At 48.0% G+C, this 22,258-nt stretch overlaps 12 protein-coding genes across 12 annotated transcripts; 8 read left to right on the top strand and 4 right to left on the bottom strand.

Annotated features, from left to right (window-relative positions):
* Positions 1–418: 418 nt before the first annotated feature.
* N7533_006980 (allantoate permease family MFS transporter) lies at positions 419–2,496 on the top strand (the record flags this gene model as incomplete). The annotated part of the gene is made up of 10 exons (XM_057103630.1): positions 419–632; positions 702–776; positions 832–947; positions 1,005–1,071; positions 1,143–1,282; positions 1,340–1,616; positions 1,671–1,771; positions 1,849–2,038; positions 2,095–2,208; positions 2,276–2,496. 10 exons carry the CDS (start codon positions 419–421, stop codon positions 2,494–2,496), a joined length of 1,515 nt encoding a protein of 504 aa, XP_056958587.1.
* An 840-nt stretch (positions 2,497–3,336) lies between these two features.
* On the top strand, positions 3,337–3,637 carry N7533_006979 (uncharacterized protein; the record flags this gene model as incomplete). Its single annotated transcript, XM_057103629.1, has 2 exons — positions 3,337–3,450; positions 3,509–3,637. The coding sequence occupies 2 exons, from the start codon at positions 3,337–3,339 to the stop codon at positions 3,635–3,637; spliced, it is 243 nt and encodes an 80-aa protein (XP_056958586.1).
* An 809-nt stretch (positions 3,638–4,446) lies between these two features.
* Positions 4,447–6,748, bottom strand: abp2 (putative ARS binding protein Abp2; the record flags this gene model as incomplete). Its single annotated transcript, XM_057103628.1, has 2 exons — positions 4,447–6,037; positions 6,111–6,748. The coding sequence occupies 2 exons, from the start codon at positions 6,746–6,748 to the stop codon at positions 4,447–4,449; spliced, it is 2,229 nt and encodes a 742-aa protein (XP_056958585.1).
* A 559-nt stretch (positions 6,749–7,307) lies between these two features.
* Positions 7,308–9,323, top strand: N7533_006977 (uncharacterized protein; the record flags this gene model as incomplete). Its single annotated transcript, XM_057103627.1, has 1 exon — positions 7,308–9,323. The coding sequence occupies one exon, from the start codon at positions 7,308–7,310 to the stop codon at positions 9,321–9,323; it is 2,016 nt and encodes a 671-aa protein (XP_056958584.1).
* Positions 9,324–9,871: 548 nt separating this feature from the next.
* N7533_006976 (WW domain-containing protein) lies at positions 9,872–11,574 on the top strand (the record flags this gene model as incomplete). The annotated part of the gene is made up of 5 exons (XM_057103626.1): positions 9,872–9,939; positions 10,001–10,117; positions 10,168–10,240; positions 10,304–10,453; positions 10,510–11,574. 5 exons carry the CDS (start codon positions 9,872–9,874, stop codon positions 11,572–11,574), a joined length of 1,473 nt encoding a protein of 490 aa, XP_056958583.1.
* A 587-nt stretch (positions 11,575–12,161) lies between these two features.
* On the top strand, positions 12,162–12,691 carry N7533_006975 (uncharacterized protein; the record flags this gene model as incomplete). The annotated part of the gene is made up of 3 exons (XM_057103625.1): positions 12,162–12,197; positions 12,295–12,430; positions 12,459–12,691. 3 exons carry the CDS (start codon positions 12,162–12,164, stop codon positions 12,689–12,691), a joined length of 405 nt encoding a protein of 134 aa, XP_056958582.1.
* Positions 12,692–13,758: 1,067 nt separating this feature from the next.
* Positions 13,759–14,486, bottom strand: N7533_006974 (uncharacterized protein; the record flags this gene model as incomplete). The annotated part of the gene is made up of 3 exons (XM_057103624.1): positions 13,759–14,153; positions 14,230–14,296; positions 14,445–14,486. 3 exons carry the CDS (start codon positions 14,484–14,486, stop codon positions 13,759–13,761), a joined length of 504 nt encoding a protein of 167 aa, XP_056958581.1.
* A 1,203-nt stretch (positions 14,487–15,689) lies between these two features.
* Positions 15,690–16,558, bottom strand: N7533_006973 (uncharacterized protein; the record flags this gene model as incomplete). Its single annotated transcript, XM_057103623.1, has 2 exons — positions 15,690–16,412; positions 16,472–16,558. The coding sequence occupies 2 exons, from the start codon at positions 16,556–16,558 to the stop codon at positions 15,690–15,692; spliced, it is 810 nt and encodes a 269-aa protein (XP_056958580.1).
* Positions 16,559–17,433: 875 nt separating this feature from the next.
* N7533_006972 (pfkB family kinase) lies at positions 17,434–18,324 on the top strand (the record flags this gene model as incomplete). The annotated part of the gene is given in 4 exon segments (XM_057103622.1): positions 17,434–17,525; positions 17,556–17,946; positions 17,958–18,197; positions 18,208–18,324. 4 exon segments carry the CDS (start codon positions 17,434–17,436, stop codon positions 18,322–18,324), a joined length of 840 nt encoding a protein of 279 aa, XP_056958579.1.
* A 43-nt stretch (positions 18,325–18,367) lies between these two features.
* N7533_006971 (pfkB family kinase) lies at positions 18,368–18,716 on the top strand (the record flags this gene model as incomplete). Its single annotated transcript, XM_057103621.1, has 2 exons — positions 18,368–18,495; positions 18,551–18,716. 2 exons carry the CDS (start codon positions 18,368–18,370, stop codon positions 18,714–18,716), a joined length of 294 nt encoding a protein of 97 aa, XP_056958578.1.
* Positions 18,717–18,975: 259 nt separating this feature from the next.
* On the top strand, positions 18,976–20,139 carry N7533_006970 (ribosome biogenesis protein BRX1; the record flags this gene model as incomplete). The annotated part of the gene is made up of 2 exons (XM_057103620.1): positions 18,976–19,211; positions 19,281–20,139. The coding sequence occupies 2 exons, from the start codon at positions 18,976–18,978 to the stop codon at positions 20,137–20,139; spliced, it is 1,095 nt and encodes a 364-aa protein (XP_056958577.1).
* An 895-nt stretch (positions 20,140–21,034) lies between these two features.
* N7533_006969 (Rab family GTPase) lies at positions 21,035–21,959 on the bottom strand (the record flags this gene model as incomplete). Its single annotated transcript, XM_057103619.1, has 5 exons — positions 21,035–21,159; positions 21,219–21,299; positions 21,361–21,750; positions 21,797–21,884; positions 21,939–21,959. The coding sequence occupies 5 exons, from the start codon at positions 21,957–21,959 to the stop codon at positions 21,035–21,037; spliced, it is 705 nt and encodes a 234-aa protein (XP_056958576.1).
* Between the last annotated feature and the right edge of the window lie 299 nt (positions 21,960–22,258).

The raw sequence follows: 22,258 nt of genomic DNA, 5'->3' as shown, positions 1-22,258 counted from the left end.
CATCGTTCACCGATTCCATCTAGAATTAGAATTAGAATTAGAGCGCGTAGAAACAACGACCAACCCTTCTAAAATGACGGTTAGGGATTCAATTATAGGAAGCTTAAAATTGGATCTCTGGAAAGTCCGCCCCGAGCAACAGCAAAACCTTGAAAGCTTTGATCGTCATTGCGTGGGAGGCGAACCCCTCATGCCAAGGAGGTGATCGCACTCGCCATTGAATATGTGGGGGCAATCCGGGGGGGGGGGGCATGGGGTAAACCTTGTGAAGTAACATGGCGGGGAAGGAGAAACGAGAATTCTTTAAATGATCACATACCAGGGATGAGCGCTTACTCTGCCCTTCTTTTCTTCTTCCCTCTTTTCTTCCCCTTCCCCTCCAAACGCCCCCAAATTACCCCGATTACCTGCCATCGCTATGCCGGACTCCGGTGACATGTCCAAGGAAAAAGCCTCGGCGTGCGAACTTGAGAGCTCCTCTATTCCACAAACCGAGAAATTTACGGATCATGAATCGGGAATAATTGGCGCGGCATATTTCAATGTTGATGAGAAAGCGGTGTTGCGCAAAATGGATCTTCGATTGATTCCCATGCTAAGCATCCTTTACCTACTTGCTTTTTTAGACCGAGGTACACAACACGCACCCCCTTAACTTGAACTACTTGGTATGGGTGTGAGAACTAAAATGTCCTCAATAGGAAATATTGGAAATGCCAAAATTGAGGGATTGGTGGACGATTTGAATATGACGGGACCGCAGTACAATTGGACTCGTATGAACTGCATTCCCTTCTGGCACGTGAAATATGCTGACGATCGATTTCCCAGTGACCGTGTTCTTTTTTACCTACTGCGTCTTCGAGTTACCCAGCAATCTTCTCCTAAAAAAGTTGAGACCGTCCAGATGGCTACCATTGATCATGGTTGCATGGGGTATCGTAATGGTCCGTATTGAACCCCTTATGAAATCGCGCCTGGGCTGAGTTAACGCTGTGATTCAGACCCTGATGGGAGTTGTCAAGAGCTATGGAGGCCTCTTGGCAACCCGCCTCATGTTGGGTGTCGCTGGTACGTACTGGTCAAGTTCTTTACTGTCATCCCCAGCGGGAAACTTTGCTAATCAACTTGAATTGCTTTAGAGGCCGGTCTATATCCAGGTGTCGCCTATTATATTACGCTCTGGTACCCACGTCATCGAGCTCAGTTTCGACAAGCGCTTTTCTTCAGCGCCGCCAGCATTGCTGGTGCATTCTCTGGGCTTCTAGCATATGGAATTGCGGTACGATTTCTCCTCTGAAGCCTTTTCGGTAGCCAGATATCTCATATGTGTCGACAGAAAATGGACGGGGTTGGCGGGTATGCCGGCTGGCGCTGGATCTTCATTTTAGAGGGTCTCCTCACTGTTGTGGTGGCTCTTTTCGCACCATTCGCAATCCATGATTCTCCAGAGACGGCCACCTTTCTCACCGAAGATGAACGTCGCTTCGTCATTCATAGTTTGAGGATTCAAAATTCGGCGGACGCGCGCGAGATGGTGCAGGACGAGGACAGGTTCCAAATAAAATATGTGATTGATGCATTTAAGGACTGGCAAATTTGGTTGGGATTATTCAGTATGCCCCAGCCCTCATCTTCCGTGCTGTAAGTGACTAATATGATATTTTTAGTGTACTGGGGCATTACCTGTCCCCTCTATGGAATCTCGCTGTTCCTTCCTTCTATCATCAAAGATCTTGGCTACACATCTTCAACCGCCCAGCTTTTGACTGTGAGTACATCCTCCACAATGGCGCTGGAACTTGAATTGAATTCAGTTTCTAAACTTGAACAACGCAATCACTACAGGTACCGATTTATATTACTGCAGCATTTGTTGCAGTTCTTGCAGCCTGGTTCTCAGATCGTCGAAAGCAGCGGTCACCGTTTATTCTATTCTTTATGACCCTGATCGCTATTGGATTCATCATCTGTCTCGCATCGAGTGGCCGCAGCGTGCCCGGTGTCGTTTATTTTGGAGTCTTTGTTGCAGTTATCGGTGAGGACTAATCGATATGCCAAGCAGACTGGATCAGACTGCTAACATCCTACTAGGAATTTATCCCGCCTTCCCAGGAAATGTTACTTGGATCAGTGTCAACCTTGCGGGTGATTATAAACGTGCTGCCGGAATGGCTATTTTTATTGGACTTGGAAATCTTGCAGGTGGTAAGTGTGATGTTGTCTTTCGTGAAAATCCAATTCCTATGTGCTAATCTGGCGGGTTACATGACAGCCATGGCATCGAACTTCTATCGCTCGAAAGACGCCCCGCAGTATATTCTTGGCCATTCTTTGGAGCTTGCCTTCGTCGTTGTGGGCATGATAGCGACTGTGTTTCTGCGATTTGCATACCAACGCATCAACCGTCAAAGGGACCTTCTTGACCCCTCGGAATATCCTGATGATCCAGATTCCTTGGGAGACCGGTCTCCACTATTTCGGTACATGCTATGAGTTACTTCTCTCAAGAGAAATGAATGTGTCTTTGCATGTATTGGATTCGGATAGCTTGGATTTCCATATCACATTGAGGCCAGCATGTTTTTTTTAAGCAGCAATCAGAAGTAATCACTAGAACAATACAAAGCTAAATCTAAATCACATTGTGGGAACAACAGGCCACAAGTTATACGTTGAATCTAAGAAAGAGCTCCCTTGAACTGCGCATATCAATCACACTCGAACTCTGTATCCGTCGGCTGTTTGTTGTTGAAAGTGCCGTTGGCACTGGCATGTCCCTTCAATTCCTCACCTCCCTCCTTTGTTGAACAGGCATGTGATCATGGTACGTGGCCCCAGCTCCACAGAACTAGGATTTTTCAGTTAGGGGTAGCCATAGCAAAAACCTCCTCAGTACCCTAGGTACTACTAGTATTTACTACACACAATATACAACACATAGTATTGGAATAGTACTCCAGGGCTAGTATAATATAAATCCTGCTCTATTCTTAGTACTAGATTAACATCCTTCTCCCTCAAGCTCTCCATCCACCATCCCTCACTTTTTTCTTTCCTTTTCCTTTTCCTTCATCTTTATCATTTTCCCCTTTTCTTTCACATCAACTCAACCTTTTCCATATCCTGACCTTGATACCTACTCTTGAATCCCAAAACGAAATAACTCAGCGCACTCTCTCGATCAATCTCAAAATGCCACCTGAAGCTGGTAACGACAAAGAATACCGCTTCTTGGCGGAGTGTTTCAAGAACATTAATCACACTCGAGGCAAGGTGAGCTTCTGCCATACTCCTATTGTTTGAAAGCCCTAACCATATGGTCTCCAGGTCGACATGGTCAAAGTAGCCGCCGCAATGGGCTACGGAAACCCTCACTCTGCCGGAAACAGGTACAAAGTCCTCAAAACGAAGCACGGATTCAAGACCGACTGCTTCTTCACTGGCACGGTGAGTAACACATGATTCATGATTTCTGATTGGTGTTCAGTTCTCATCCTTTCTGCAGGCCGAGGCCACCCTGACCTCGCCCAAGAAGAGGGACCCGCGGGCCAAGAAGGTCGCAGTCAAAAAGGAGAAGCATGATGAAGAAGAGTATGATGATGATCAGACCGAAGACGCGAAGGTCGGCACCTAAGAGAAAGCGGCGGGTTTTGAGACTGACAACGAGGTTTAAGCCTCCGAGTCTTCTTTTTGAGACCCCAGGTCCTCTGCGCATAGCTTCTATGATTTTGATATGGGTTGCACCAAGTTTATTGACGGGTATGGTCTCAAACCTGATGGTCAGTGGGGTTTCTTTGCGAGGAGGATGGCGCGCGCTCTTTTTTTCTTCTCTACTCGATGCCTTTTTTTCGGGACTTTTTCGTGAGAAGTGTGGTCTCACCGGGGTAGCAAGGTGCTCAGGAGGGTTCTGGAGATACTTTGAGGTGTTACATTGAAACAGGTAGTGAATCTGCTTCGCAGCACTTTTAACAAAAAGAAGCATTGTGTTTTTGCGTAGTACTGCTAATTAGTAGTTGTTGTAGATGTGAGAAGATGGATAGTAGACAGTAGCGTCCAACCGGCCAAATCGATCTTCGACTTCACTTGTGACGTTAAAACACGTTAGGGTCCGAGCGTATAACGGCTATAACTCAAAATTCCTTTCAAAGCCCGCTGGGGAAACTGGTTCTATTCAAGACAATTGCAGTGCCAAGTCCATGATAATGGTATGTTGACAGAGCTGACTGGCCGGCATGAAAGTCCAGTAGTATCTTAAGGCGGCCCAGGATATCAGGAAAGGTTCACCATGCCAGGTGATAGAGTATTTAAAAACAGATCATAGAATGGACTGGGGTATCTTAGCACTAAAAATCACAAGATGACGCCATGAGAATGTAGTTGAAAAAGAAAAGAATGATAGGCCACAAGGTACTGCGCTTTGAGTGTATATCACCCTCGTGTTAATCAAATGTCCGCCATGACCGACTCAACAATCTTGCGCTTGTAATGAGACAAGGCACGCTCTTTCTTTTGCATCTGTGCCCGCAGTTTCATGTAACGTGATTTCCAGCTGACCTCTGGTGCTGAAGGGTCGAAACTGTCCTCTTCTAGATCAAGACCTTCCAAGTCATATTCCGGAACGGATTTTTCTTGACTTTGTGCGGTGTTGGCTGCTTGATTGTATGCCGTGGGTGCCACATTTCCCAAGTGGAGATCTCCCAGTATGAGATGTATCGACAAATGAAACGATGGTGTGTATTCCAAGGAAAGGCTGTATTTTGTGCCGGTGAGATCTCCACGTCGCGGCGATGTGTCGATATTCAAAGCCATCACAATTGGTCGCGGGGCTAAAACCCCAAAATGATGAGCTACCCCTAGATGAGTGGCCAAGTGTAATGTTGCAAAGTCAAATGACATCTGAGAGTAGGTAGAAGAAACATTGGCTACTATGGCTGAAGCCAATTCGCGAGTTTCGCCAAGCTTCAAAGGGTCCGTTCGTCCAGTGAGACGAGCACGCATAAGGTCATCTGTAAGGACATGAATAATTCTGTCAACAGTTATTTTAGAACCGCCATCCCCTTGTTCTTCGATAGATTCATTGTCTGCTGAATCGGATGTGTGAATTTGGTTGGCATGTACGACTGCCCCGTTCACGCCATTAACTAGAAGTGTTGGCGGTGTTGCAAGACGTACTGGGGCCCCGAAATGCTGAGGAACCTGCAACTGAAGCTTGCTTGGTCTTCCATTATTAGCGGGGGTAGGTGATTGGTCGAAGCTTGAGCCTGGGATTGGCTGTGACGAGCTCTGATTAAGCACGAGGGAAGAGGGTTGGTGGAGAGGGTTCGTTGAGAGATGTGAAGAGTCTCGTGCGGTGTTGACATGAAATGTGGAAAATGAGCCGGATGTTGCTGGTTTACTAGGTGGCCTGCCTCGACTTTTACCATTAGATGAACCGTTGCTGTTTGACCAAGCTGACGAAACCGCCGGTCCATGTCTACGTCGCGAGCGACTTTTCTCGCTGGTAGATGGTGTGATGGCGGATCGAGGCTCAACAGACACAACAGAATCAGATGGCTGGTTTCCTCGTGGAATAATCGCGGATTGAGGGTATCCCGCAGGCGATGTTTCCCGCTCCGGAAGTCTCCAGCGAAGGTCCTGTCCGGGTTGCTCTGATTGCCCAGGTTGCGGGTATGCTGAGGTGGCCGTTATCCAAGGATCCTCACTTGGAAATGCACTGAACGGTATGGCGCTCTGTGGAAAGGTCACAGAGTGCTGCTGAAAGCCTCCAGGTTGTAGACCTGCTACCGATGTATCTAGCTGGGGTCGCTTTATAGTCTTTTCTTCTTCAAGCTCCCTATCCTCTGCTCTTTTCCTGCCTCTTTTGGGCTTCCATTGAGGTACAAGTGCGCGGAGGGCAAGATCTTCTTCCAGAGGCACACCATCGCGGGATTCGCCAACATATGGGCCCAAGGGGGGGTAGCTGAGTATAGTACTGATGTTGGTGGCCCAGACAATATTCGAAAAAGGCATCGACATGCATGGCACGCATCCATCGCTAGAATTTATTAGCTTTGATATTGATTTTAAAAAGAGACAACATGTTAGATACCTTTAGTCGGACAGCGTACTGTTGAACTTTCTGGGTGCTTTGTTTCTTCTCCATGGAGGGTGGCTCCACACCCAGTTCAATCGCTAATTGAATCCATGTCTTGAGCTCTTTATTATCGAACTTGCGAATGAGCTCAAATAGGGTAAAAACACTGAAGTTTTTGCCATCACTGCGTGGAGGGCATCGAAAGGTTCGTCGAAGATCCAAGGTATCAACAGAAGAAGGAACATTCGGATTGCAATATAGGATGAATAGCACATAGGCATCGTCAATTGTTTCGTCAGTGATTTCACGTGAAGGCAAACCCCGGGATTCAGCCTGGTCAGCGGCGTCTTTCAATTGCTGGTGACGGAGGGCATCGAAGACTGGAGGAGACATGGAGGGCCCGGAACGAGCTGCCGAGGACGGGGGAATAACGGAGCGGAACCCCCTTGGAGAAGATTGAATGCTCCGGGGAGTCTCTTTACGATGCAGCGATGGGGATTTGTTAGCCTCAGTCTGGCTGCGAGCGCTTCCAAGTGAAGAGGCACTGCGAAGTGTTGATTCCATCGTGGATGGGTATCGTGCATACTGCTGGATTACCATCTGAGACGCTCCGAGGTCGGTCTGATCCGATCGATCGGTCGAGTCCATCATGATGGGGAAGGTTGACTCCATCGAATTGTTCCAGGAGTCGTCAGCCCCCCCGACAAGCATGCAGAAAACGCTAAACAGAGCACACTGATAGCAATCATGGGTTCTATAGGTGCTTCGTCAACTGCACTGAAGGGTACTCAAAACACAGTCAATACATGGTATTATCATCAAAAAGTAGGGGGTGGGAGGAAAATAAGAAACGACTGGGCCTCTCCACGAGGATCCCCCCCTCGAGGTGGCTGGAAGCGCCGTCGGGTTTCTATTTTTATGGTGCATCCATAGCGTCCTCACGGGGGAGCGGGGCGGTTGATGCCTTGTTGCCTTACTAAGATCACGGGATCACAGGCAAAACGGAAGCCAAAGCTTACCTAAGGTCCTACTAGGAAGGACGCTAGCTTATCGATAGCGCCGATCACGCCCCGGGTGGAGTGCACCGGCTGCGGGCGCTTTCGTCTTCCTTCTACTCCGTAATCTTTTGGACCCTCTTGGTCCAAACTTTCCATTGCACTTCGCTTTCTATGTTACACTTGAATATTATAATCCCCCTCCATTGCACGTCATAGTACAAACCCTCTCAGTCATGGCACCCCCACGGTCGAGTGGGCCTTCAACGTCCACTCGACCTGCGCGCCGCAGCCGGACCCAGGTCGACAGCTATCAAGAATCGACCTCTGATGATGATCTCGGCGCACAAGAAAGGCCAAAAGTGTCTCTTCGATCTAGCTCGAATGCCCAACGTCCCTCATATCGTGAACCGTCAGATCATGAATCAGAAGATGAACCCACTGCCGAGCCAGACAATGATCAAGGCGATGGTCCCGAACGCCAAACGAATCCGCCAGTTTCAACTCGCAGTGGTCGTCGATCTACTAGAAATAGCCGTCCGAGCTCGATTCGAACGACTCGGACTCGGTCCTCGAATACTACTGGCCATGGAACGCCTTCTATTGGCACGAAGCGACGCCCGCACGAACGACCAAAGGAGAAGAACTCGTTTTCGAATAAGCGAGCCAAATACTACTCCGTGCTCCTCGATGATGTTTCTCGATTTATTCCACCGTGGCAAAAGTTGCCCTATCATATACTTTTCGAAATCCTCCTCCAGGCAACCTACCCAGCCCCCAACGAAAAATGGGAGGCACGAAGTGATATGGCCAGATGGCTTGTCAATCTCGCATGTTTATGTCGGGAATTCCAAGAACCAGCCCTGGCAGCACTTTACTACTGCCCACCGCTTTTCCCATCTTACAAATGTCACGCACTTGTAAAATTACTTTCCACACCACGGGAATCTCTTTTGATCAATTACGCCGGCAAGATCAAGGAACTTCATGTTGATGTCGATGTTCTTCGCTTCAAAAGTGGGCCAGTACTGGGCTATTTCGATCTCGCTCAGCTGATCCAACAGATCCCCCAAGTTCACGCAGTGCGACTGTATCACCAAGATGACTTTATTCTTGGCCACCAGCCAGCGGATGTCCCTCAGTCAAAATGGGTATACTCAGAAAATCTATTCGAAGTTATGGACTCCACTGGTGTTCGACTTCGTGCCTGGGACTGGAACTCTCGTTTCTTGAATCTGGCCGACCTTCTCCCGTTCATGGTCAAGCAACATCAACGACCAGCTTTCCAGAAACTGAAGGAAGTCAAATTGCTTCATCTGGGTGATCGCAACCATAAGGATACAATCGATAATGAGGACGCCCTAGCTGCTGCGCTCAACGCACTACCCGATCTCGAACGACTAGAGTTCGTGGAATGCACATTGCCCACGGATCGACTCTTGCTCCAGCTGCCTTCAACAATCCACTCCCTGACGATTACCAATTGCGATAGAATCTTCTCGGTTTCAATTGACGCATTCCTGAAGTCCCATGGTAGTCGTCTTCGTGAGCTCAATTTGAATCATAATCGGCACCTAGATCTGCTGTGGATGGGTGATCTTGCTTCCCACTGTCCTATTCTCGAAAAATTGAAGTTTGATGGGAACATATATGATGCATCCCCCCACAATGACACCTTACCTCACTTTGATTCCCTAATGGAACCTGGCGTGCAGCCGACATGGCCCCACACGCTACGCGAAATCGAAATGACCTGTCTGCGAAAGCTAGAGAGTGACTGCGCAGATAATTTCTTGACGAGCCTTGTCAAAGAAGCTCCGCATCTATGCGCTTTACGACGCCTTTCTATCAGCATGATCCTAGACATGTCATGGCGGGACCGGGCTAGCTTCCGTGATACCTGGGTACCTGACATAATACAAACATTTCAACACGGGGACTTGGTTTCAAGAAGCCCGGAACCCTGCCCGTTTCCAGAGTCATCAGACGCGACATCATCCAAGCGCCAGAGCGCGCGTCTCGCCCAAATTGTGGATAAGGAGGATGCATATGTGAACTCCTCTCTTGATTCACCGGGCCGGGGCGGCCAGATGCGCGGGGTTGGCATGTGCGATGAAGTCTTTATTCGCATTGATAACCAACGCCCGAGTGAAACGCAGTTCAACGAAAATGATTTTCTTGATTCCGAAGCCAGCGGCGATGATGATTGGGATGGAGAAGACTATGAGTCCGGCAATGGTTATGCGTGGTAGCCAGGGACTTGTTCCTCAATACGGCTAAAGCTCGATCTTGTGATCATTTTCTTCTGGACTTCCTCCTCTATTTCCCTCTCTTTCTTTTGCGATATTGCTTCATCTCCGATCTTGTACTTTTTATTCCTTTTGTCGGGGGCAGATTATCATCTAGGAGTTAGCTACACGGTGGGACACGGTCCCTGGGTCATCGATGGAGTAAGTAGGGGCGGGTGGGTTAAATCGCGACATGGCGTATGCTACCAGTAGTACCTTAATACTTATGTTTAGATTAAAATGTATTAACAGTCTTATAATTTGTTCTTTTTTGATCATTTCTGTTTGCAGGATAATTGATATATCATATCAGTCGTGGTTGGTTCGATCGCCAAGGCAAGACAATTAACTCAACTCAACCTGGTGAGTGAACGGCACGGGGCCCCACAGGATCGACCTCGCCCGCGGCACCTCTCTGCTTCGGTCAGGTCTCTGCCATTTCCTCCCTCCCTCCCTCCATCTCCTTCTCGCGCTGCCTGGGCTTCAATTTCCATACTTCAACTACTCGCACGATGCCACAAGAGGCTCCTGCGGATACTGCAGGCCCGTCTTCTCCGCCGCCTCAACTGCCCGACGGATGGTAAGCCGGATCCTATCCTGTTGATAACGATTTGGTACCCAACTAACTCTGTTTATTTGAGGCTTCCTCAATGGGAGGGCGTCCAACGTAAATGGTACTTTGTGCAGAGAGCGACCGGCAAGTCGCAATGGGAAATCCCAACCGAACCTGTCGTTCTCACTCCTTCAACAACACCCACGTCTATTGGGACCGGGCCACGTACCCACCATCGCGTCCATCGACGAACAGTCCCCAAGTGACAGGGACAAGGACCACATTGGCGGAACGGATTGAGCCTTTCTTGGGCAGTGCTAGAGTTCCCGTAGGAAATCGCGATGATATTGTTTGCACCCATGCCGCAAGAATAGCACTGATGGCGGGATAGAGCTCCCTAATCGCCCAGCCGAATGGACAACTCGCACACCCTACATACGGATCTTCGGTGACACCCGACTGGTATCCGAATCAAAACAGCCAACGACTGCCCCATGAATTCAATCAGCAATTTGTGTACAACAACAGTCAATATGGATCGGTGCGGAGGTTCTTTCCGGGATATCCTCTGATGCATGTCGCTAATTGCTTTGGCAGCAGCCACACCAAAAATATGGCGCCAGCCCATCGACGTTCTATCCAGGCCACGACCACACACAACCGACTGGTGGATACCAGTCTTTGGATGGGGGTGCAGTGTCCATACCCTGGGGTGGCAATGCAGGCACTTCTCAGACACACGCTGGAGGATACACACAGCAACATCCTCCAGGTTCACATTCAGGCTTCGCCTTGAGCTCTCAGCATTCACAGCCACCGGTTAATAACATAGAGGCAGCCATGGCGCAGAGTCATCTTTCGGGTATAAACTCTGTCCCCCCGCCCGAGCCTCAATGGCATCCTATTCAACAGCCCTTGGTGTCGAATGTCCCGACTGAATCGGTGTCGACGGGTTTCAGTTCTACTACTTCACAGCCAATATACCGAAGCTACCCAACTCCACACACGGTTGGAGCCTCTCCCAGGGAATTAGCTTCGCGATCATCACAGTCCTCGAACCCGTCGCACTCTGGGAGCGACTTTACCTACAGCCGAGAAAATAGCCAATCGATGCACGGATCGCAACCGATGCACTTGCCCCGCGAGATTGAAAGTATTCCAACTGAGGCTGCACAAGCAATGTCCCGAGCCCATTCACAGCAAGCTAGTGTATTGCAGCCGCAGTTATCTCATACTCCAGGATCCATCACGCAATCTCCTCATGCCTATCAGCCACAGCCACCGCCACCAACTTCACATGGTCAATATCAAGCCACCAGCATGTCACCAACACAGCCAGGGCCGGGCTTCAATTCCACTGGTTATTCCGCACCCGAGTTTCAAAGTGGAGTCCCGAACTACCAGAATCCTCTTGTGCAAGCAGGCATGCATCAGTATCTACCCTCTCCGCAACAAACTCATTTCAAGCAACAAGCAGCCAGTCCTCTGGTGGGGCCGACGCAGCCCTTGCAAAGTGAAGGGCCTCCAGGATATCAAAACCAATGGGATACACCAGCTTCTATCGGCGTGCGCTCAGCGGCATCTGATCCCCAGTTCGTAAGTGGTCCCTGGGCATCGACGCCACCTACTTCTGGGCCGCCGCAACCACCTCGTTACGAATAATAACGCCATATATTTTTGACCTGTCAATGAGAGAAATTGAATGTATTGGAAAAATGTATTGGGGGACTAGCAATGCGGTCTATCTTCTGCCTATTTGCTATTTTTGATATATTCTCTTCCAGATTCCCTTCAGCGCGGATGTTATTATCTCACTGTTTCCTTTCCTTGTTCTTGTTCAAGTACTTACGGTAGTATTCTATGCATGCAGGATTGACCATCCAAATGTCAAATAATCCCATGCTTCCCAGTTCGGGACCAAGGCACTCAGAAATGCTTTAATTGTGCAATTGGGGATCTTGATTCTGAGTTGGAACCTGAGGTCAGGCTGGAACGACTGTACTCTAGAATATTCCTTTCCCCCAAAGTGCAAAGTGGTGAGTGTCCCCCAGGTGCCAGTTTCCTACCCTTTTCACTGGACCTGCCCTTCCCTCTCTCACTCCTCATTTCAACTTCACATCAATATTCCTCCACGCTCCTCAACCATTCTCCGACCTTCCCCCAGCCTTGCTCCAACCAAAAACCACATTCCATCCACCACCGATCTACCATCCAATCTTTGAGAGTCCATTTTCGTTCAGTCCGTCAAAATGGCCATCACCTGGAACGCTGAAGCTGACGCCAAGGTACGCATCTCTTGAGCCTACATGTCCTATCTACTATCCCTCTCCGGTATCATACTCCCTCGGGATAGTTTTGAATCTATGCAACTAACAATTTAAGCTCCTCGTTGGCATAATTGCTACTAGCAATTCGTCCATCGACTTTGAAAAAGTCGCCGAATTCATGGGCCAGGGCAAGTATTCTCCTATATTTCTTTCCAAACAAACCTCGATTCGTGTCATTCTTGCAAAGACAGGTTGACTTATTCTTATTCTTTCGAGCAGACTGCACCGTGAGTGCGCTTAAGCACAGGGTTCAGCGGATTAAGGAAAAAGCCGGTCTCGCGAACTCGAAGGGTGCCACCCCAAAGTCGCTATCTACCCCTAAGACAAAGCGATCTACTTCCATGAAGGCAGCCAAGAGCACCCCCAAGCGCAAGTCCGCCCTCACCAAGGGCGAACAGATCGATGAGAAGATCAAGCCTGAGAAGTTGGACCATGATGATTATCTTGCATAAGCTCCTCTTCGCTCATCCAGAGCAAATCTGGTAGGCAGCCTAGTCTGCACCCTCTACCAGCAGGCATACTTGATGGGGATCATGCTCTTTTGCGAACTTTGTGAGACTAGCTCACTTGATTTTATCGGAGATACTGGTTTGATTGAATCTTGACTCGATCGGGTCTTTTTTTTGTTGAATGGAGATGGTTCGGAGTTTGAAGAAGAACTGCATATTGTGCATCGAAGCTCGTCGGTGGACAATATCAAAGGATACCTAGCAATCTTACGAAGCATTTGATCCCCATTTCTATCTTCCACCGTGAACTTTAAAGCTGCTAATTGTCCATAAACTCCCAGGCTAGTAACTTAAATACAGCGTGATGCGTGCGGTGCCCCATAGCGAGAATCAGCTCCGTACGCCTAACAGGCCGGTGTACCCTCAAAATATCTGTGGTTTCTATATTTATAGCTAGTACTAGTATACTACCCCCTCCGTAGAGCCATTATACACTTACAACCCTTGGAATTGATTAATCTTAATAATTCAAGATGCTGTGTACTACTACTAGTTTTTAGCTATTGCTATAGCCAACTCAATAATATTTCTAGGTATCCCTGGATGGTAAATTTATGAGTGCTTGCACATTAAATCTCTGCCCAAACTGTATCGGGGCCCCTAGTAAATTTAGGACACTGCTGGCACTGAGCCGATTACCGCTACGAAGAAATGTAGATATGTCTGGGGAGTTAGAGCTCATTTTTTGAGGGTTTGATAGATAGCAGAATCGCGCAAAACTGGAAAAGGCACCGTGTTTCGTCCTTCCACATATGCCTTTGTAAATGCCGCCCCCTCCCTGAAAAACAGAAAAAACTCTTGAATAAAACCCTTTGCCTGGTTGGAACCTCGTTAGGTAGGCTTTATTGACTCGCACGGGTTGAGGAGAAGGAAGGGGTACTAACGCATTGAAATATGGCGCTTCCCATGGAAAGAAACCGAATCACAGAAATAAAGAAAAGAACAGCAAAACGTGCAGGCTTCTCCAGACCCCGTCGTAATGTAAAGACCCACCCATAGGGACTCGGAGCTTAGAGCTCTTCTTCAAGATCCGACCAGGTTTCATGCTCTCCGGGGGCTTTGGCATCGCTCTCGCTCATGGCGGCCTCGGTCTTCACCGCAGCCTCCTCGGTCTTCACGGCGGCCTCTTCGGAGGCCTCATCATCCTCGTCGGTAGATTCAACCTTGATAGGGGCCTCAAATTTGACAGAGTTTTCGTTATTCTTCTTTCGGCTCCTTCGAGCTGGGGTCGAATCCTTTGGGGTCTTAGGGGCCTTGGGGGTTTTTGCGACCTTGTTGCGAGGCCGTTTCCCCGGAGTCGAGGGTCCTGCTAGGCTTTTTCCGGTCGAGTTCTTGAGGATCTCCTTGATCTTGGTTATTCTCTCTTTGATGGCCCTGCCAGTGGGACGTGACTCCTCTTCTCCAGCTATAATGGTGGTTAGCAGACAGGTCCTTTCGGAAATGAGGCTTCTTCTCCAACTTGTGGAGGCAGGATAACTCACGCCACGCAGCAGCCACCTTTCCGGAATCGACGCTGATCTCATGAGTCTCGAGGATCTTCATGAAAAGCTGTTTGAAACATGATTAGTCTGTTTGCCTGTTTTCTGTTGGGGAGGTCTTGGATAACAGGTGAGGCATAGTTGAATTCAATTTGTGGCAAAGTGACGGGTTCTTGCCCAACTGTGAAATTGAAATGAGAGGTGGTAGAATGACTTACTATCTGATCATTCTCAGCGGTCCAGCGCACCTTGGCAGGCATATTGGCGGTGCTACAAGATCTTGGTTCAGTTCTTGATGAGACTCGTAGCTGTGGGAAATGGCTGGGGTGAAGGTCGAGATGGGGGAGATGGGGGAGATGGGGAAGATTGAAGACGAGCAAGGAGAAGGAGGACGAGAATGAGAAGAAGAGGAAGAAGAGTGGATAAAAAGAAATAAATGAAGAAGATACCTAGGTAAAATGGGTAGAAGAGTAGAAAGATAGAAGGGTTGAGAAGATGACCAAGTGGTGGAGTATGGTGAAGCGTGAATGGTGCTGGGGACTTTCGGACCGGGAACTTCAATGGAGGAGCGGCGCGGGTTAATAAGTCGCCCGGTGAACTAGCCAGGCGCCTGCTTTAGAATGACAAGAGCAGATAAAGTATCTCAGCAAGCCTAGAAATCGAGAGAAGTCAAATTCGGTGCGGAAAGGGTGGGAGAGCATTGCGAACCTTGGAAGATCATACCAATCAACAGATATCTCTAGGCTGGCTATACTTAATTTCCAGGCTTTGGGTGCACAGCTAATGTGCATGATAATACTTCTACCTAGGTATTTTAAATCAAAGGTCATCTGTTTCCAATGATCAAAGAAGTTTCTGTTTTGATCGTCGTCCAATTGAACTGCCAAATCGAAGGCCACATTATAAAATTCATCTAACTCTTTTATCATTTACACATTTCTGAAAGCGAACTTTCTAAGCAAATGGTCATGAGAAGATAGCAGGATGTAGTTAAGCTGACCTCGGGAACCTTTTAGGAATTATGTCAATATCTTGAAACAAGAAAAGCGTCCACTGGGATATCGGGGTGAGGTTATGACAGGTAGAAAATTTGAGCTTTTCAAGAAATCTTAAGCCAGGCTCTATCTGTATCAGCAGTTTCCTGTCGCCTTAGAAAAAGAGCTATGCTTCTCTTTTCATTGAATTTTATCTTATTAGTCACTATGTCTCTTCATCTCCACGCCTTCTCTCAACAAGAGACATTACGTTCCCCCTCCGCAGGTACTACTAGATTTCGTACATATCTTCAGTTTTGGAACAAATATTGCAAATATTTCATGGATATCTAAACATGACGCATAGGATTAGTGTGACCAGAACCACAGCAAAAAAATCAATAATGTCTTCAGTCATGTTGAATCTAGGCTGACTAAAAATTACTAGCAAAAATACGACTGATCAAAAGAAATGTGACTCTGCAGTATTCATTCTTCGCCAGAAGCTTTTCTGTCTCCGGCGCAGACTTGCTGCTTGATTGTATTATCTGACAAGACATCATTATCAAGATCGATGATATCAGCCTCCTGCTCAACTTTTATCCGTGGTACCTCAGAATGATTCTGTTCATCCGAGGGTGTATAGGGCTCCCAATTAATTGCAGTAGTGTCGTCAGAAGTAAACTGAGGCATAGATCCATTATGGATGCTGAATTCCTGTGAGGGAGGAAATTGTGAGTATGCAGGAGTGCCAAAGGATCCAATACTCGAGCCAAGCGTTCCATGTCCCGGTGACATTACTCCATTTCCCACATTAATAGGAATTGTATGGTGCATATACGAAGGCACATACGGGTATTTTATACCGGAAGATGCCATCATTTGGGAGAATGGAAAAAGATCTGACACGTCGGAAATGCTTTGGATATTCTGAAGCCTCTGGCTGTCATGCTCGTGCTTCACGAATGGGCTTGACTGAGGTACGTAGTCCGGTGATTCCAGTTTTGGGACTAGTCCGGGGTAACCCTGGGCGAATGGTATTTGCGAATTGCCCTTGGTATCTCCCTTCGCTGCTTTCTTTTGGCCTCTCTTTCTGGCAGCTCGCTGGGTCGTATTCGGGCCCTCCATCTGTGAGCGAAATCTAGAGTAACGCATTCTAGCAGCGTGGCCATTGGAAATTTCGAGATCCTGTGCAACTTTGTTCCAGTCAATCTAATACAAAATATGAAAGGTCAGCAGATCTATACTATGCAAAGTAAAATCAGACATACGAGCTTAAGATCAAGTTGTTTGATCATAGAGTAGAGAAACTTGGGAGTTGGTCCTTCCGTGTCTAGTACTTTTGTCCGTTGTACCATGGTGATACTTTAGAGGGTGAACTTGTGTTTCACCAGTTTTTCAGAGGTTGAAATTCAGGCTCAGTCTAGTAATATCGGACAGTGCTGCAAATTTTGTGAACACGATTGAACTGATATATAAGAATTTTTTGGGGGTGAATAAATGAGACAAAGCAGCCAATATGAAGTAAATGGGTATTAGCATATTGAGATATCAGATAAAGATATGCGGGGTATAACCAAATCCGTTTGCCCATTTTCCTTTATTATCAAGATACCGGCCATCGGAACTGAAGGATATGAAAAAGATTTTCCCTACGGCATCAACGGAAAGTCCGTGCATTTGCTCTAGCCCAACCAAGGTCGTTTTCCTGGGCTTTGACTCTCAAGGTACTAGTAATGAGCAAAATGCCCTTTGTTTTAGTCCCCAAAAAGCTCGGTTGTAAAACCAAGCTGCTAAATAATCAGCAATGTAATTACTGGAATCTAAAGGCTCACCCTTTTTTGCTATTCCGCGGAAGGCATGGAATTTTATATGGAATAGTGTAAGTTCAGCAAGGTCTTTGGGTAATCGTAATTTCCACCAGAGGCTTTCCTCATAAAGAAAGTCCCTTTTTTGGCCCTTGAGCATAAATCATGATGATTCATAACTAGAATTTCAAGGATGATTTGATGAGCTTGCCATTGATCCCAAAGAAGACAGTCTCTACTCTCTTGCCACTTTGTCGGTTTCCTTGTGGAGGTGAACCACAGCAACCATCAGCATGACTAATCTGCCCCTCCTCAAGTTGATAGGCTTTTAATTTAGGGTTGACCAGACTCCTCCGGCAATTTCTCGATCCCGCAGATGCACTTGGAGGAATTTCACTTCTAAAGAATTACAAAGGAACGAAAGCATGACCATTATCGCAGTCGGTGCCCTCTATGTGGACACTATTCTGACGTACGTCCAGGGTCTACCCAGTCCCGGTTTGAGGAGCTGTAAAGGGTTTGGAGTATGACACTGACATGGACACAGAACTCCGCATTGCCCTGAAGAAGATGAAAAATTACGTGCATCACAAATTTCCAAAAGGCGGGGTGGGAACTGTCCCAATACCCTCGAAGTGCTGCAGCAGTTAGCAAATACGGCATCCAAACGCCTTTCCTTAAATTTAGTTACAGTGCTTCCAGCGAAATCATCCGCTATCTGCCAAAAGATTAAGTCTGAATTGGGACCTCATGTTAATATGCAGTCTTGCATTTATCGAGAGGAATTTAGCGAACCGGCTTCGAGTTACATTATCAAAAGCCAGTCAACTGGTAGCCGAACGATTGTGAACTACAATGAGCTTCCTGACATGACGGTGGATGAATTCATTGATTCTGCAAGTAAATTAGCTCCTGCAACGGCTTGGTTTCATTTTGAGGTATGTTTCAGACGAGAGATCCATCTGGTTCATTTATTACAGAACAGAAAATCTCATATCGATATCGTTATTGGCTTCTAACCCCATTCAAGGGTAGAACCCCAGATGTGATTCTTGCATGCATATGCTTTCTTCGAAAAAATTTCCCTTCTGTTCGTGTCAGTGTTGAGATCGAGAAACCCGGTCGGGCAGGTCTTCAGGAGTTGGCAAAGGCAGCAAATGTGGTGTTCTATTCAAAATCATGGGCAACTGTCAGATAAGCATAATTCCTTTAACACTCTTTTCCGGAAAGCTTTGCTAAATTTTGCAAAGGTTGAAGGATATTCATCTGCAGAGGCATGTTTGCTGGAGCAATCCACACAGGCACCCAATGCGTAATTATTAACTTGGCCCCTACAACACAATGAACACACACTAATTTATGACAACGATTTACAGATCGCTACTCTGTTGTACGTGGGGAAAAGATGGCGCCTGCGCTCTTGAACCAGCCACAGGGAAGTTGGTGCATGCTCCAGCGTACACGGCAGAGAACTTTCAGGTGATCGAGTGAGTTATTGCCTTGCCCCGTAATGAAATGAGTACCACTAAGACAAAACTGCAGCCCAATCGGCGCAGGGGACACATTTATTGCTGGGATGCTGTATGCGATGAATTGTAAAGAAAAAGAATGGGATATTTCACAAAAGCTCAGCTTCGCAAATATCTTGGCAGGTATCAAGGTATCCCAGGAAGGGTTTTCAGGACTAGGTCGGGCGATAATGATGTAGAAGACGCAAAGAGTCACGACTCCAAGAGCATAGTGATATGTACTTATTTGTCGTATGAAGGACATACCCTGAAAAAGAAACAATGGAGGTTACCTCCCTGAACATTTGAGGGGTTGGAAGTGGGCGGGATATTGTGGTCATGTGACTATTCTCCCATGGGCGGTGAAGAACTAAAAATTATTCTGCCCTTCCGCCAGTAACTTTTTCGGCGGCAGCTTCTGGATCTTGCAGTCTCACTCATTGATAATTAAAACTCACAATGGCGGCCGTCTACAAAACCGTTTCGAAGAAGAAGGCTCGTCAGCCTATTGAGGGCATCGACGAGGAGATGGGCATGGAGATTGAGGAGCTCCTGAACGATGCGGACGACACCACCGACAGTGAAGAGGATGATGAAGAAGAGGACCGTATCGCTGCGGCGAAGAAGCAACTTGCTCAAGGATTTATGCCCAAGACGCGGGTACTCATTTTGACATCGCGCGGTGTTTCATCCCGGTAAGTTCTGAAAATTTAACTTGCTGCCATCCATGATGATTATGCTAATCAGTCGCAATTAATTTCTAGTCACCGACACCTCATGGCAGATCTCTGCGCACTCCTCCCGCACACTCACAAGGAGACTAAGCTTGACACCAAGAAAAAGACCGCCGGTTACAACCTTTTGCTGAACTCTCTCGCCGATTTGCACTCCTGCAACATGATTTTCTTCCTCGAGGCTCGTAAGAACGGTCAAGATCTTTACCTCTGGCTTTCACGCCCGCCAAACGGCCCCACAATCAAGTTCCATCTGAACAACCTACACACCATGGCGGAACTTGGTGCTGGATTTGCGGGCAACTGTCTGAAAGGCGGTAGAGGCCTTGTGGTATTTGACCGGTCATTCGACGAGCAAGGCCCGGACATGGGCGCCGGCGCCCCGGGCAACGAGTATCGCTCTCTGGTCCGTGAGATGCTGCGAGGAATTTTCTGCGTTCCCAAGCGTGGTGTGAAGGGTATGAAGCCCTTCGTCGACCGCATCATCGGTATCTTCGGTGTGGATGGCAAGATCTGGATTCGTGTCTATGAGATCCGCGAGTCAGAGAGTGGTGGCGCGAAGAAGGACGGCGAGGCGACTGTTAAGCCTGTTCCCAAGGGCAAGGACGCCGCCCTTCCAGAGGTATCCTTGGTAGAAATCGGACCTCGTTTCGTCCTGACCCCCATTGTGATCTTGGAGGGCAGCTTCGGTGGCCCCGTCATCTATGAGAACAAGGAGTACGTCAGCCCGAACCAGGTTCGTCGCGAGATTCGGATGGGCAAGGCCGGCCGGTACGCGGCGCGCAGGGACACACAAACCGATCGGGAGGCCAAGCGGACGGATCTGGGATTGACCGACAACTCTTCGCGGAAGCCCAATTCTCTGGGTGTGCGCGAACTCTTCGCATAAGAGTTTTCTGGTTTTTTGGGTGTCGCATGCTCTCTGCAGCACTTTTCTTCTGGATATTTCGAATACATGTATATTTGATGCGACGATATCATGGTCTTCTCAGGCGTCAAGGTCAAGTCTTCAAGTGATTAATTTCAAAAGTATCTGGCATTTTATCAACAACCCTTTTTGCATCATCGTTTGTGTTAGGAAAACACATGTAGTTCCAACCTTGGAAAATACTAGCAATTCCCTAGATGACCTCGCACTCGCTATACACCTACCACTAGGCTTTAACTAGCTTTCTACCTAGGTATATTGCAAGACTCATCCAGCAAATCGCAATCTCAAGTTCATCTGATTAATTGAAGTTCCGCTCGACAACCTCATGCTCGTGGCCGCCCCTTAGCGGAGAAGCGCATTGCCAAGTGGAGCTGAAGGTGGACCCAAGGCGTCGTGGCAGGATCTGGACCACAGATACTACAGCTTGACAGGGTCTGTCTGTAGAGGTGGAAATTCTATTGTAGGGGAATCTGAATATACTGGTTTTCCAAAGGATACATAACCACTTAGCCTTGAGTGACGCCCAAATAAATTCATTGCACCAGCGACCGTAGAGTACCGGCAAGGGGGGAAACAGATCAAAATCAGGTCTGGTGGAAGCATCAATTTCGTGGGGGACCACACAGAGTAACTAAACAAAGACACGAGAAGAAAAGAGCAAAGAGAACGCGAAGCTCCGACTATCGGGAGATATGTCTGGTTCGACACTCCATCTTCCCATGTGTTCTACCAGATCTCGCCTGTGCATTCGTCTTCGCGTCAAATTACAGACTTCATCAAAGACCCTTGCCATTTCAAAATCACGATGTAAAAGAAGAAGAGTCGTTGCGATCGGTCTAACCTCCCGAACCATCTAGCAGCATCCCTGCTTCTGGTCATTTTCCTGCGGGGTGAAGTCGATCGTACGGCCTTGGCCGGGTTGGTTCAAGGTCGAGTCGCCCGAGTCAAGGGCCTTGCTAGAGACGATACGGTAGATTTCTGACCATGGAGTTAGTATGCTGCCTAGAACCATGTCTTTGCGCGCCGGGGCAGCTCACCTGTGAGGATGTTTTGGAAAGCAAGTTCGACGTTGCTGGCGTCAAGGGCGGAGGTTTCGATGAAAGAAAGGTTGTTCTCGCCTGTTCGTGGTCAGTAACCAAAATCATGGCGCCACAGCTCCCGGGCGATGCGTAAACGTACTGGCAAACTGCTTGGCCTCCTCGGTGGGAACAGCACGCAGGTGCCTCAAATCACTCTTGTTACCGACAAGCATAATCACAATGTTGGAGTCAGCATGATCCCGCAGCTCCTTCAACCACCGGTTGACATTTTCGTAGGTCTGGTGCTTGCTGATATCATAGACGAGAAGGGCACCGACAGCGCCACGGTAGTAGGCAGAGGTGATCGCACGGTAGCGCTCCTGACCAGCAGTATCCCAGATTTGTGCCTTGATTGTCTTGGAGTCGACCTGGATCGAGCGAGTCGCAAACTCCACGCCGATTGTGGACTTGGAGTCCAGGTTAAATTCGTTGCGGGTGAAACGACTCAGCAGGTTGGATTTACCAACACCCGAGTCTCCGATCAACACCACTATCCAGTTGTCAATACTATGGTTTATCGTGTATGTATCACAAACTAGTGGAGGGGGTCGCCCGGAGGACACGAAGTGGCGGAGCGGAGGAGATGCGGCAACCGCACGAGACAACGTTACCTTTGAAGAGAAACTGAAGGCAAGTTAGTTATGTTGGCGGAGTGGTTGAGCAAAGCAAGGAACTTACATCGTATTCGTCGTTGGCCATTTTGAGATGAGGAAAAGAAAGACGTGGGGGAGGAAGGAAAAAACAACGGGGGGGTTTAAACGGCAGCGATAGGGAGAGGGTGATTGATGCCTCGCAGGTGGAGTCCCACTGCCTCCTTTAACGGAAGTGGCTCCCTTCACCACATGACATTGTTATCACCACGACACTGCTTATGTAATGCATTTCCCTTCCCCAGAGGTATCATGCTCGGCTGGGCTGAACATAGATATCGACTCTACTCCACTCTACTCTACGCCGTCTCTGCTCTCTACTCTGAGTTTGCACATATTGATGTCCCA

Source organism: Penicillium manginii (assembly GCF_028828005.1).
Source record: "Penicillium manginii strain IBT 31320 chromosome Unknown utg000005l:1.0-5665137.0:1.0-5668048.0, whole genome shotgun sequence".
In the NCBI taxonomy this organism is placed as follows: Eukaryota; Fungi; Ascomycota; class Eurotiomycetes; order Eurotiales; family Aspergillaceae; genus Penicillium; species Penicillium manginii.
The sequence above is the reverse complement of the archived record's forward strand: the minus strand, read 5'-3'. Positions and strand labels throughout refer to the sequence as shown.